Source organism: Seriola dumerili, unplaced genomic scaffold, assembly GCF_002260705.1.
Source record: "Seriola dumerili isolate Sdu_G_001 unplaced genomic scaffold, Sdu_1.0 BDQW01000073.1, whole genome shotgun sequence".
NCBI classification, from domain to species: Eukaryota; Metazoa; Chordata; class Actinopteri; order Carangiformes; family Carangidae; genus Seriola; species Seriola dumerili.
In genome coordinates, this window is record NW_019174328.1 from 5,876,337 (window position 1) to 5,888,886 (window position 12,550).

At 43.6% G+C, this 12,550-nt stretch overlaps 1 protein-coding gene across 1 annotated transcript in view; it reads right to left on the reverse strand.

The window, feature by feature from the left end:
• Positions 1-12,550, reverse strand: part of lyst (lysosomal trafficking regulator) — a 41,455-nt gene that overhangs the window by 4,849 nt on the left and 24,056 nt on the right. The window contains 22 exon segments of the mRNA XM_022743670.1: positions 30-247; positions 367-507; positions 1,075-1,231; positions 1,735-1,801; positions 2,200-2,444; positions 3,673-3,825; positions 3,935-3,990; positions 4,199-4,260; positions 4,451-4,547; positions 4,629-4,774; positions 5,678-5,866; positions 5,985-6,061; positions 6,239-6,415; positions 6,842-7,051; positions 7,156-7,367; positions 7,488-7,679; positions 8,340-8,492; positions 9,456-9,622; positions 9,801-10,031; positions 10,198-10,367; positions 10,999-11,179; positions 11,663-12,287. Coding sequence (XP_022599391.1) covers positions 30-247; positions 367-507; positions 1,075-1,231; positions 1,735-1,801; positions 2,200-2,444; positions 3,673-3,825; positions 3,935-3,990; positions 4,199-4,260; positions 4,451-4,547; positions 4,629-4,774; positions 5,678-5,866; positions 5,985-6,061; positions 6,239-6,415; positions 6,842-7,051; positions 7,156-7,367; positions 7,488-7,679; positions 8,340-8,492; positions 9,456-9,622; positions 9,801-10,031; positions 10,198-10,367; positions 10,999-11,179; positions 11,663-12,287 — 3,926 coding nt within the window.

The window sequence follows — 12,550 nt, forward strand, 5'->3', positions numbered from 1 at the left end:
AGCAGACGTGGTAATTCGCAGCTTCTTACAGCTGGGTGGAAGACGTTGATGGCCTGGACTGCAGCTTTGCCTTTCTGCTTGAGCCCGAACACCAGGTCGATCCACTGGCACAGCGTCTGGGAGACCTGGTCGGACTCTAGCGCCTGTCGGTGGATCAGGATGAACAGACGCGGGTCGTTGCGAGCCCAGGGTGGCAAATTCACATGATTCACCCTCTCGCCATTCTGACGAACCCCAAAATCAAAACCTGTTCAAGCAAAAAGAAAAGTTACTTTTTTAATTTATGAGAAGCTATAAAAAATGTATGCAGGAATAAAAGGTAGGTATAAAGGTCAAAGGTATAAAAGAAAGTGAAAAAATAATTACCCTCTCTGTTGACCAAGAATTCTGGGAGGTAGAAAAACTCTGGGATTAGCTCTTTCACATCAGTCATGGACTCGTAGGAGGACAGGCGCCACGTGGTGTTCATAGAGTGAAATGTCCGGTCCGGAATATCAAAGCTCTGGTCTGATTAAGGCCAAAGACAATCTCATTACACATTCAACTCAGTGATTGAAAAGATCCCCTTTCATGACCTGAGACACCATGCTTGATGAATACATTTACGATCACACAAAAAGAGGATCAGAGGAGAGACACAAATGAATGAAAAAACTATTAACATAAATGGAAGAAATAGAAAAGAGAAGGGGAAGGCACTAGGAGTTGATCAGAGAAATGTATTGAGATGAAGTAACCTTTCATGGCTAATACATGTGACGCAGCACGGCTACGGCAACACGCTGCTCAGTTCCAGCATCTCAGTACTAAAAGCCTCAGAATCAATTAAGATGGAGCTGTCAGTGTAACGCAGACAGGTGGGACTAGACAGGTGCTGCTAAAAGCTTTTTGGAGCTGTATGATAATCATCTGCTGTTAAAGAGCCACCCACAGTCAGGGCTGTCACTCACTTAACATTTACAGTGCTTGTTGAAACTATAAATACTGTAAAAGATAATGCAGCCAGGAGTTTTTTATTTTCCTGGCTTAAGATTTCCTTCCTTGACTTTTAGTAAACATTAATGTGAGACTCACCCTGGTATGCGAGGAACATCTTGGTGAACGGGGGCATACGGACCAGGAAGTGCAGCACAGTGCCACTGTTGGAGTAGTGGGAGCCGTAGTGGTAAGGCTGGACAGGAGGCATGGGGTCGTCCTCACGGATGCCCTTCTTGTACTCCTCCTCCAGGTACTTCACAGCAAACACACACATCAATGCGTTTTCTTAATGGCACATCCAGGAGTGGTATGAAACAGTAAGTCAGGCCTGGAATTTGGCTTCACCCTAGACCACCTTTTTCCACACACCATCAGACCACTAATGTTATAGGCTAGCCTTGTTTGATGATGTAACAGGTGCCAGACTAGTTATAAGTTAACAGACCATTAGGTGAAGGGCAGTAGTTTTCATGTTTTAATCGCTTCAGGTTTTTATCATTGCCATTATCAAAGGCAGGGTCAATGTTTAAAGACAGCGCTGGAAGTAACAGCATCACTGTGGACACACACACATGTGTGAGCCGCACTAACCCTAACCCTCACGCACAGGTGAGGTAAGCGGTGTGTCCCAGGTCTGAGAAATGCATCTGAGGTCCGATCATTCCTGCTTGCTATATTATCGCTGGTCAAGTTGACTATTCATGGCGCCACTGAAAACATCCAATAGACATGCTAATAGGTACAACGGGGCCTTACCCTGTAATTATCCACATAGCGATCCTCTTTTTCTTTTGACTGGACTGCGATGGGTTTGCTCAAATTCCTGCACAATGACAAAATGGAAGCAAAACAGAAATTAATCATGATTTTCAATAGTGATAAACAAGTGTCCTATTATAAATGATTTTCCTGTCATGAGTCTTGACTTCAGAGAGGCCTCATTTACCATCTAATCCATCAAAGAATAACATAATATATCAATTAACAATGTCTGCACTGATTTATCATGATAGTTTGGAACAACTAGCATATGTATGAAGAACACTTAAGAATATATGAGAGCAGTACACTTAAAATACAGAGTATCTAACGCATCAGTGACAGAGCAGGTACAAATATGTATCACAATGCTTAAGACTAATCTGTATGAGCCTCTTAAAACCTGGTATAACCTCAAATGCCTTGCAAAACACAGTAACAGAGGAACCATCTGCCACTGACCTGTAGATGTTTGGGTCCTGCAGGTCGAGCGTCTCGCTGGTGTAATCTCGCAGGATAAAGGGGAACACAGGGTACTGCATGAGGTCATTGAAGGAGCGGCCTGCGTGCTTGTTGAGATGAGTGAGGTACTCAAAGTTCGAGATCTGACCCGAGCCCCACAGCTGCGTGAGTGCTGTGATATTTCCGTGCTCTAGCAGGTTAGGCAGATCAGATGTCAGGATGTTGTGGTAGACGTCGTCACGGAACTAAAGGCGAGAATGCAGAAAACCATGAGATCGTTTCCAAACATGGAAACTAACTAACTAACTTGCAAATTAAATCTGATTAACAGTTTGATCACTAAAATGTTGTGTATCTCCGTTTCCTGTGCCACTGACAAAATGAGCCCGGTGCCTTAAGAGAGCTGCAAATCCACATAGAATAACTCAATTAGTCTTAAATTTTAGTTTAATTCATCTAAAAGCTGAAACGTTTCCACCAAACCAAGCCAAAGATAATAAATGCACAAAATGCCCCAAAAACATGGCAAACAGCCAACATGCTGATGTTAAGCAGATATAATGTTCACCCTCTTAGTTTAGCACATTAACAAGCTCACATTTACTAATTAGCAAATCAACAAAAACTTCAACTGCAGGTTAAACCTACTGAATAAATCAAATTTTTGGCCTGATGATGGTTCTAGATGAAAAGTCAGAGGCTCACCAAAGTGATTACAATTCATCCTGAGGGGGACATGAATGTTTGCACCAAAAACCAAAACATATCAGTCTAAACCTGAAGTGAACACACAGGGAAAATGGAAATAAATCCTTTTTGCCTGTTTATCCAGTTAAAGTTTTTGCAAGTCCACAGATGATCTGAAGGCAGATTGAAATTCCTGCTGGAAACCCCCAATTTGCTTAAAAGTCAGTTGTCCGACCTCATTGTAACATTCTTTCAGTATTTAAATGAAAGTACAATAATAACAGTTTTTTCCTTACAGAATATAATGGTACTATATCTTATTATTGTGACTGATTTCTGGCAAAGAATACCACACAGCTCAAAAGGCATCAGGGACAGAACAACAAAAAGGCAATTCAACAATTAACTCTCACAGCAAATCATTATTTTATTTTTTTTCAAGCTGCATGATTTTGTCTATTCTTACATGTTTTTCTTTGAGCATCAGTGGGCTCTTTCATCTTGTCATTTTTAATCACAGTCCATCCTGTGTGGCTGCATTTTAATATTCAAATGGAACATGGAATGAATTTTTCTCTTGTGATCTGCTGGGTAGTCTAGTTATGGATGATAAGCACAGTCAGTTCTTTGCGATAATGAATTTAAATAGTTCAAGTAAATACGCTGGAAGATCTATTGTATGCCAGTCACGAACAATGTCAGCATTCATTTCAGTATTTCTTTATTGTATACCCAACTTTCCACTGGCTTCCACTGACTCATTTGAGCCTTGTGTGTTTGCCTCACCTTGGTGTTATCAAAGGCTAACAGCAGGGTCCTGCCATTGGTGAGGAATATCTCCACAGCGTTGTCTCTTAGCTGCCACCAGCGCTTGTGCACCTCCTTGATCTCCTCGTACGTCCAGGAGAAGGAAGGTGCCTCGGTCTCCCCGTGAAGGCTCTGTCCAAACACATAAACACATCCAGTGCTGAGTTGCCAGGCAGACTCACATAAGGCAGTGCCATCCTTCTGGCAGAGAACAAGCCTGGACAGTAAAGCCTGGCTGTACCTGGTTGTCATGAGCATCAGCAGCGTTGTCCTCCACAAAGTACATCCCAGACTTTCCTGTGAGACAGCGCAGAGTGAGAGAGATTTGGTGTACTAAGAGCAAGACAAACAAAAGCTTCCCCCACTGAATAACTAACAAACACTTGTGTGTGAGGACAGAGCAATATTCTCTAGTGCCTCAGAGAGAGCACATTACTCTTTGTGCCTTGTAACCGGCTGAGTATATTATGCATGGAACAGCTGCGAGGGACGGTCAGTGACTTACCCAGAAGTAGCTCCCCTGCTGTCTCTCTGGAGGGGGCCACGCTGATGCAACGTCTAGTGAACCTAAGGACAAAAAGACATTTCTCATTCAAGCAATACACCATATGAATAAAGCATAGACATCTCTCAATGTAGCACCAGTCTATTAGACATTTATGTACCTTCTTCAGATCATCCTGGCTTTCTGAGACAGATATGATGTTTACTAAAGGCTTACAGAGCGGCAGAGAGACAGAGAGGAGGAAAGTTATACCTGATGGGCTCGCTGGTGGCTTTGTCTTTGACAGTGGAGGAGAAGGAGGAGTGAGTCTTATCCTCAAACAGGAAGGACAGTGGTGGCTTCATGGTGTCTAAATAAGACATGAAGGTCAGATTAAGGGAGACAAACTCACTAGTACTGGATGGAATTTTGCCATCAAGGGTGTAACCACCTTCAGCCTTGCGTCTGTCTTTGAGCAGGTATTTGTTGGGGATGGTGAGGTAGCATCTCTGTAGTCGCCGTCGCTCCCGGTTCGAACCTTCAGTGGGGTCCAGCTGCCAGGATGTTGGGTAGGATGTCTGGTCGTACCAAACCGCGCTGAAACAGACCATTACAGCCGTCTAACACTTTGTCTACTCATATACAGAAGAAACCTGACTGCAGGGCCATAGCTACCAGTGAGATGTCATGTCTTCACGAAGAGAAGAAGTTCATATTCTACAGTTTCCATAAATTTCAGATGGTGAGTTTTTTAAAGCCTCATTGAGATTTTTTTAGTCAATAAGTTCATCATCACCATAATCACATTTCTAGCATCTGTTTCTGAATTTAGCTAATTGTGCAGGAAGATCAAATTTGCCAAAAAGAAAATTAACATGGCTCTGTGAATGGCAGTTGCCCTCTTTAGGGCAGACTAAAATATGTCAACAAGTATTGGATGGACTGCAATGACATAACTAAAAAACATTTCTTCTAGTGCCAACAGTAGGTCAAAATTTTAGAGGAAATTAGCAAATGTTAAAATCTAAGAAGGCGAACATGCTAAATGTTAAACCTGATAAATATTAGCATTTTATTTTTGTCAATTGTGAGCTTGTTACCATGCTGCTTTAAGCATGCAGCTGTAAGCTGTGTGTTAGTCCAGCCCGACAGAGCTGCTCTCGTGGCTGTAGACGCAGCCCTGCCTCACTGGATATGGATTTACACATGTATAGATCAAAAAGTTGGCCTGATTTATTTTACAAATCATACTTTCTTCTGTTGTATTCTACTTCTCTACATGGCTGAGGGAATCTTTTTTTTTTCATTCCAGTTTATTTACTCAAACAAACTGCAGTCAAAGTGTTTCACATTAGAATGTCATTTTCCCTACTGTTTTTTAAAGGAGAAAATTACCGGAAAATAAGTTGGAGAAATATAATCATCATTACGGTAACGATTTAATTATTGCACTTAATGATGTTGCAAAAACCCATGTGAGAAATACATTCCCATGCCCACCGGTCATGCGTGAGTTGTTGCACCAGCTCCTGCCAGTGGCGGCTGGCGCTGAGGTCAGTCTTATAGAGTCCCCTGATGTGCTGGATGACTTTCTTTCTCTCCATGCCTTGCCGCAGAGACACATTCTGAGTGATATCTGCTGCAATCTTGGAAATGTCCTTGGACTTTCCATCAAGCCTCTGGATAAGGCTGCAGAGAAGTAAGACAGAATGGCGTGAATAGAGGAGTGGAAAAAAAGACACAATTCTTACTATTATTTTCTTGTACTGAACATCAATTTCACATCAGAAAAATATCCCAGACTCACTTCCTCTGAGTGTTGGCCATTTTCTTTTCCCACGCCACTTTGCTTGTTTTCTCTTCGGCTTCATACTTGAATTTTTCCTGTGAGAATAAATATACAAGTAAACAAGTTCTTCGCATGTATTTTTCTGGCTAAGAAGAAAAGCTGACAGGCTTTATGGAGCCACCTGCACAAACCAGTTGGTATTTCATGTTTTATTAAAAAGCCTTAGAAGCTGTTTTCCTCCCTTTGACAATGGCTGTCTTTATACAACTTACCTCTTTTATGGCCCTGAGCAACTCTTGTTTGTGTGGTGCGTTGGGTGGGATGCAGCGATGGCCACAAAGCTTGAGAGAGGTCATGAATACACCCACGGCGTTCTGCTCATCTTTGGTGAGGCTGTCCTTGTGGTCATGCAGCATCTCGTACAGGTACAGCGACAGCTTCGGTCCGTGCTGAATTACAGAGAGAACCCCCGATTAAAATTTTATTCGTGTCTGAAGCAAGTCACATAGTGATGGACAGGAAACAAGCCTTATACGGCTGGCTGACCTTCAGTAAGGTCTGAGAGGAGGATGCGGAGTGAATATGGCAATGCAAGGGGGCTGATAAAGAGCATTAAACATCTGTTATTTCTCAATCTAGGCCTGACAACTCCTGGAAAACTGAAGAAGTCAAAATGACAAACAAAGCTAACATACTATATACTCACTCACACTTTCCCCTGAAGCAAACACAAAAAAGATTTAGATCTACAGTTGGTAGGTACAAATGACCAGAATTATAATATTTTAGTATATAGAGCCTGGAAGTGAACAACAACCAAGTTGATGTGTGAGGTGATAAATGGATTTTAATGATGCATTTCCGTCACCACTCACCTCTAGACCCGGGCTGAGGCTCTCCTTCAGGATATCCAGGTGTCTGGGATCAAACACAAACTCCAGTGCCTCCTTCCTGTCAGACAGCGGAAGCGCAGGGCTGAGTGTGTGCACCAGCAGGCGTCCAATTTGGACCCGGAAAGTGTCTCGACACGACCACAAGATCCTTCGCCACTGCTGATGAGGGGCTCCTCCCCGACCTGTGCTGCCCTGTGAGATCACAACCATCGACATACGGTTTCACAATATGGCAATCACATTGGCTCTTCACAGCTTAAAAAAAAAAAAAAGCCGCACAATTACTTTTGACCTACCAGGCTAATTTTGATCCCATCCATCATGAGCTTGAGGATGTCTTTCTGAAAGCTCTTCTTGCTGGCAGGTGGTAGGGTGAAGGGGGTAGGAGAGTGTGGGACAGAGGCGGAGCCAATGTCATCCTGCACTTGATCACCTTGATCTGGTGTGAAAATCTGTTGGTCTGGGGAGTCTGGAATATTCAGCAGGTCAAATAAGTCCTGACTCACATCTGAAATGAGAGACACAATTAAACAGAACCAGGATTAGACAGCAGGTTCGGTTTATATGAGGTGAAGGAGAAAATGGAGAAGATCAGAATAGATAAGTGGGAGAAGAAAACGTTTTTTACCATGATAGATGAGTCTGTTGACAGCAAGAACCACGAGCCTCTGCAGCCGTTGGACGAACTCAGTCTCGCTGGCACGAATGGGGTTTTCCTGGCTCATCCTCCTCTGCATCATCTGGTTGAGCTCATCGCTGGCTACAGAGCGCATCCGCATCAGGAGAGAGTCAGTCTGGGCCAGAGAGAACCGGCGACGACCTACAAGCACAACATTTGTACGAGCTCAGTTGTGAGAACACAAACAGGGCGCTCACATCTGTAAATGAAAGTACACATACTTTTCTCCTTTAAAGTTCAGAGTAAAGTTATGCAAATGTCTCATATATCATTGAACACAGAGAAGAATTATAAAGATTCAATGATCAAAATGCCATCTGTGCTGAAATGCTTAACACTGATTTAGTTAAGCATTCAAAATGTGCATACACACAAAGGCACCAGTAGCACACAAGGGTACTGGGCAAATTAACCCCCCCAAGGTGAGTTGGGGGTAAAGGGTGAGTTCACTGCAGAAGTGGGAGACATGCCCCATGACAGGGAGGATGTTCTCCGCTGTGGACCGCAGTCCCAGCTACCTGCGTCACAGTGGAGCATGTAGGATGGAGCTCCTGAGGGGGAGGGGAGGGGGGAGTCCTGAGACAGGAAGCTGAAGGGAGGGGACAGGGGGATCTGGCCATAGGAGCAGTAGTGCTGTCTGGGGATACGAGGGATAATGGAGTCTTTCATGGCAATGGAACCTTCGGATCAGGATGAGGAGAGGATCGATAAACAGACAGGTGAGAGTGGCGCAGTGAAATACTTGACAAAACATGGTGGTCAATTCTGCCTCGACATGTCGGATCACTTTGAAACACTCACCTGCGATGCTCTTGCGCTTCTGATGGATGGCATGATGTGGAGAGCTTGGTGTATTAACAGAGCTGCTCAGCCTCTGAGGTTCCTGATTGGCTGTCGTCTTTATAAATTCTATGGCTGACTGAAGGACGCGGAACTGCAAAGCCACTGACATCTCTGGGAGAAAATAGAGATATGGATTTTGTCATGTTAGAAGTCATATTAATGCTCTTTGTCTGGTAGTGACAACACGTTTCATGGAAGAGCACACATGTCTTTGTTGCTAATTCACAAACACTGATTTCTCACTTAATACTCTGTTCATCAGTGTAATGTGCATCTTGTCCTGGCAATTTACTGAGAGGCTCAACAGTTTCTGCAATGACAGCTGCATTATAATCATTATTATTATTCCACTATTGTGTTTTCATCTGCTGATTTGCAATTCTCCTTTCTACTCTTCGGTAACATTTTTATCAATGAAACCTGCCCACTAAGAGAGCAGAAAAGAGCGCAATTTGGAATCGTAGATTAACCTAATGATCAAATCTTACAAACACACACCTTTTCATGAACAGGTCGCATTCATCAAGGTGAAACGAGAAGCTTATGACAAGTTTGTGCAGTTAAGAGAGTTTGCTGAACCCGACTTCGGGAAAAGAAGAGAAAGAAAAAGGAGGGTGTTCTGTTGAGCATGGGGCTCAATGGGAGCAATAATACAGTTAAGTATAATTACTAAAATGACAAACAACCAAAAATAAAGGGCGGCAAGTACAAAGCCATAATGCCTTTGTAATGTTTTTGTGATCACAGAATGATTATATCAGATCAAAAAAAAAAAATTGTAGAGAAATAAGCGCTAATGGGGAAGAGATGGGAGATACATTCTTCAGAGAGCAAATTTAGGGACAAATGAGAGAAAACCATTTAGTAGGAAGATGGAGATGTGAGATAGTTCACAAATGATTTTTTTTTTCTCAAATGAGTTTCCACTCTGCAGTCGTAGATAATGAAGCGACAGCCCGGTTTCTTTCTGCAGCAGAGCATGACAGCTTGATTTCACCAGAACTGCAGAGCATGGTAGATGACAACACCGATACATTTTGCATGTGTATTGAATTTCAGAAATTCACTCCTCACCCTGTGTGCGACGCATCTTGCTGGTCTGCATGAAACCCAACAAGGAAATGAGGTCTTCGATGATGCGGAAGTATTGGGACCCTGAAGAGCTGCAGGAGTGGATAGTCACAGCTACTAACAGCTGCTGGATGTCACACACCAGGAGCTTGTAGTCATTCAGGGGAATACTGCAGAGGGAGGACAAGGAAAACAATAAAACACCAAGCAGAGGAAGCGAGTCTACTACTTGTATACGCTCAATCAATGAACAGTGAGAGGATTAATGATTTAATTCATGGCTCAAAGGTTCAAGACAAAACCCATGATGGTGTTTGAATGAATCATCCTCAGTCCTGGCAGCCGTACCCGTTCTCCATGCCGTTGAGGGTGGAGAGGGTGTTAAAGAGCACGTAGAGCAGCCCGTGGTCTAGAAGGATGTCTGCCAGCTTGGGGCAGGCGTTAAGGAGCTGCAACAGCATACACAGGATGTTGTGCACCAAGGAGTTCTCATACAGGGAGTTCTCAATAAGACCCAACACTGGGATAATACAGCGTTTTCTGAAAGGTGAGATATTTTCCATTTCCTCCAGGTCCAGACTGGAAAAGATTACAGAAAAGAAAAATGATGGTACAAATGTGCAAATAAATGTGTGCATCAAACACATTTATTCATATAGTAGACAATCCTATGCATAATATAAGATATTGTCCCTATGGCGCACAAGACACTATGGCTTGACAAATGTGTTGTTCCTGGACTCACTCTTCCTCTAGGCCCACCGGCCGCCCAAACAGCATCTCCAGAAAGCATTCGAGGAGCCCCTGGCTGCCCTGGTGAATATACAGCTGGTTGGCCAGCAGTGAGAAGCCATGGTTCTTCAGGAATTTCTCCTTCTGCTCCTTGAGGGCTCGGCTGAAATAGGCATCCAACAGCTGGGAGAGAGGGGTGAGAATAATATAAGAACAATGCTTAGATTTTCATCTGCCTTCTTCTGCTTTAAATAATGCTCTGTCCTGAATGTTCTGTGGTTCAGAACAGTAGTTTTTTTGGGCACCTATTTGCTTAGCTTAGCATAAAGACTGGAAACAGGCCGTAACAGCTAGCCTGGCTCTGTGCAAAGGCATCGAAATCTGCCTACCACCACTTCTAAAGCTTGTTAATTAATATTCCTATCTCATTTATTTATTTTGTGCAAAAACCAAAGTGTAACATCTGTGGACTGTGTTTCTTTCTGGCTGTTCAGTCTTTCCAAGTTTCTGGTTATTTGACTTGATGCAGTTGGGTACACATTTTTTCTTCTGAATTGTCTACAAAACTCTGACATCAATGCTGCACGACAGTTTCACTCTCTGTGAGTGGTTTGCTAAAAGTGTTTGGAAAAAGCATAAAATGTGTACAACAAATGTGTGAATGTGACTTTTGGGAATGGTAATGAGCAAAACCATCCTACACTGGCTAACACCATAGTGCCATCTTAAGTGTAGTAAAACAGGCTCCTGGTGCAAAATCAGATCAACTCGCTTGACACAATATGAGACTCCTCAGAGAGGATACTGAACTAACCTTCATGACTCCTTGCTGGATGAGAGGTGACGAGTGGTTGACCAGGACAATGAGGGCCTCTGGTTGGATGAGTTTGTCCATCACCTCTTCAAGCATGAGATCGGGCAACAGCAGCAAGACACCTCTCAGAAGATCATAGAGTCCACAGCAGATCAGCACCAGGCAGTCCTCAGTACTGGACCTGAAAATCACACAGCTTAGACTTTGGTGCTGAATTACTGTGCATGAATAACTAGCCAAATCCCTCTGTTAGTGCTCTCAAAATGACACATGTATAAAAAGAATATTCTAATATAATTTTACGTTTTACAAAAGGTGACTTTTGAGAAAACAGGATTGCAATGAACAAATCTCTTTTTTTATTTCCAATCAGTTTACGCCAGCAGTTGGCAGGCAGAAACAAACTGAAACTGTCACTACAGTGTAAATCATTTTCAAAGTTAAGGAGGCTGAAGATTATGTAAATCCTTAAACAGGACCTCTTTATCAAAGAAAAGCTGTGGTCGAGGAAGTGACCTATTTTGGAGTTAAGTAAAAAAAACAAAACACACATATACATACAAATAGATAAAATGTTGAAGAGACTGTTCGTGCTCACTGTCAGTAACACACTATCAGACACTCAAAAGAGGATGTCATGGTTAAGGTTACTATGGCAGCGTACCTGTCATTGGACTCGGTCTTGCTGTGGGCTCTTTCATAGCCAGGTGAGTAAGTGTAGCTCTCCCAGTCTTCAGGCATGGAACCTCTGTCAGCCGCACTGGGCCAGCGGCCAATTGCCAACGAGCCGTTTGGAGCTGGGAAGGCCAGGCCCAGACTGGCCAGGTTGCTGTGGCTCCTCTGGAAGGACTGGATGCCTTTAAGACTGTCAGGGCGGCGCGGCGCCTCATCACTGGCCCAGTCAAACCTGTCCTCAGACTCTGCCACCCCCACGCTTCCCTCTGCCAGACTGTCTACCTCCGCCGCCTCGTCCCGCTCCTCTTCCACGCTGATGGAAGGAGTGCGTTGGGCTCCTCCCTCACCTATGTCCTTAGAGTCACAGATTGTCTTTGCTGATTCACAGCTGCTCAGGAGCTGCTCATCACCTCCGCCCTTCTTGAGTGTTTCTGTGCTGCCCCGTGCCTGTAGAGTGGCGAGGGAGACCCCGTCACTTTCACCTGCCTCATTTGAGCTCCCGTGTCCGAGTCGAGGTGTCAGTAGCGGTGAGGAGTACGGAGAAGGTGCCAGACTAGGTGGGCGTAACGACTGATCTTCACCACCGTGTTCAGGGGAAGGAGCATGGAGATGGCCTGGAAAACACAACAAAATGATTCAGCATTTATAAATTATTCGACTTTATAACTGATGGCTGCGAGGGGCCTATTTGTATGCAGGTGCATTGTACAAAACATGCAGTGCAAATAGCAATATTGATGAAAGTGATGAATAACATGATTGGGCAGAGCAGAAGCATGGTTGTTCATTGACAAAATTGTGCATTTAATTACAGTGAGACAGAAAAACAAGTATCTTGTCAACAGGGTTCGTGCAGGAAATGTCACTTGTTATTATG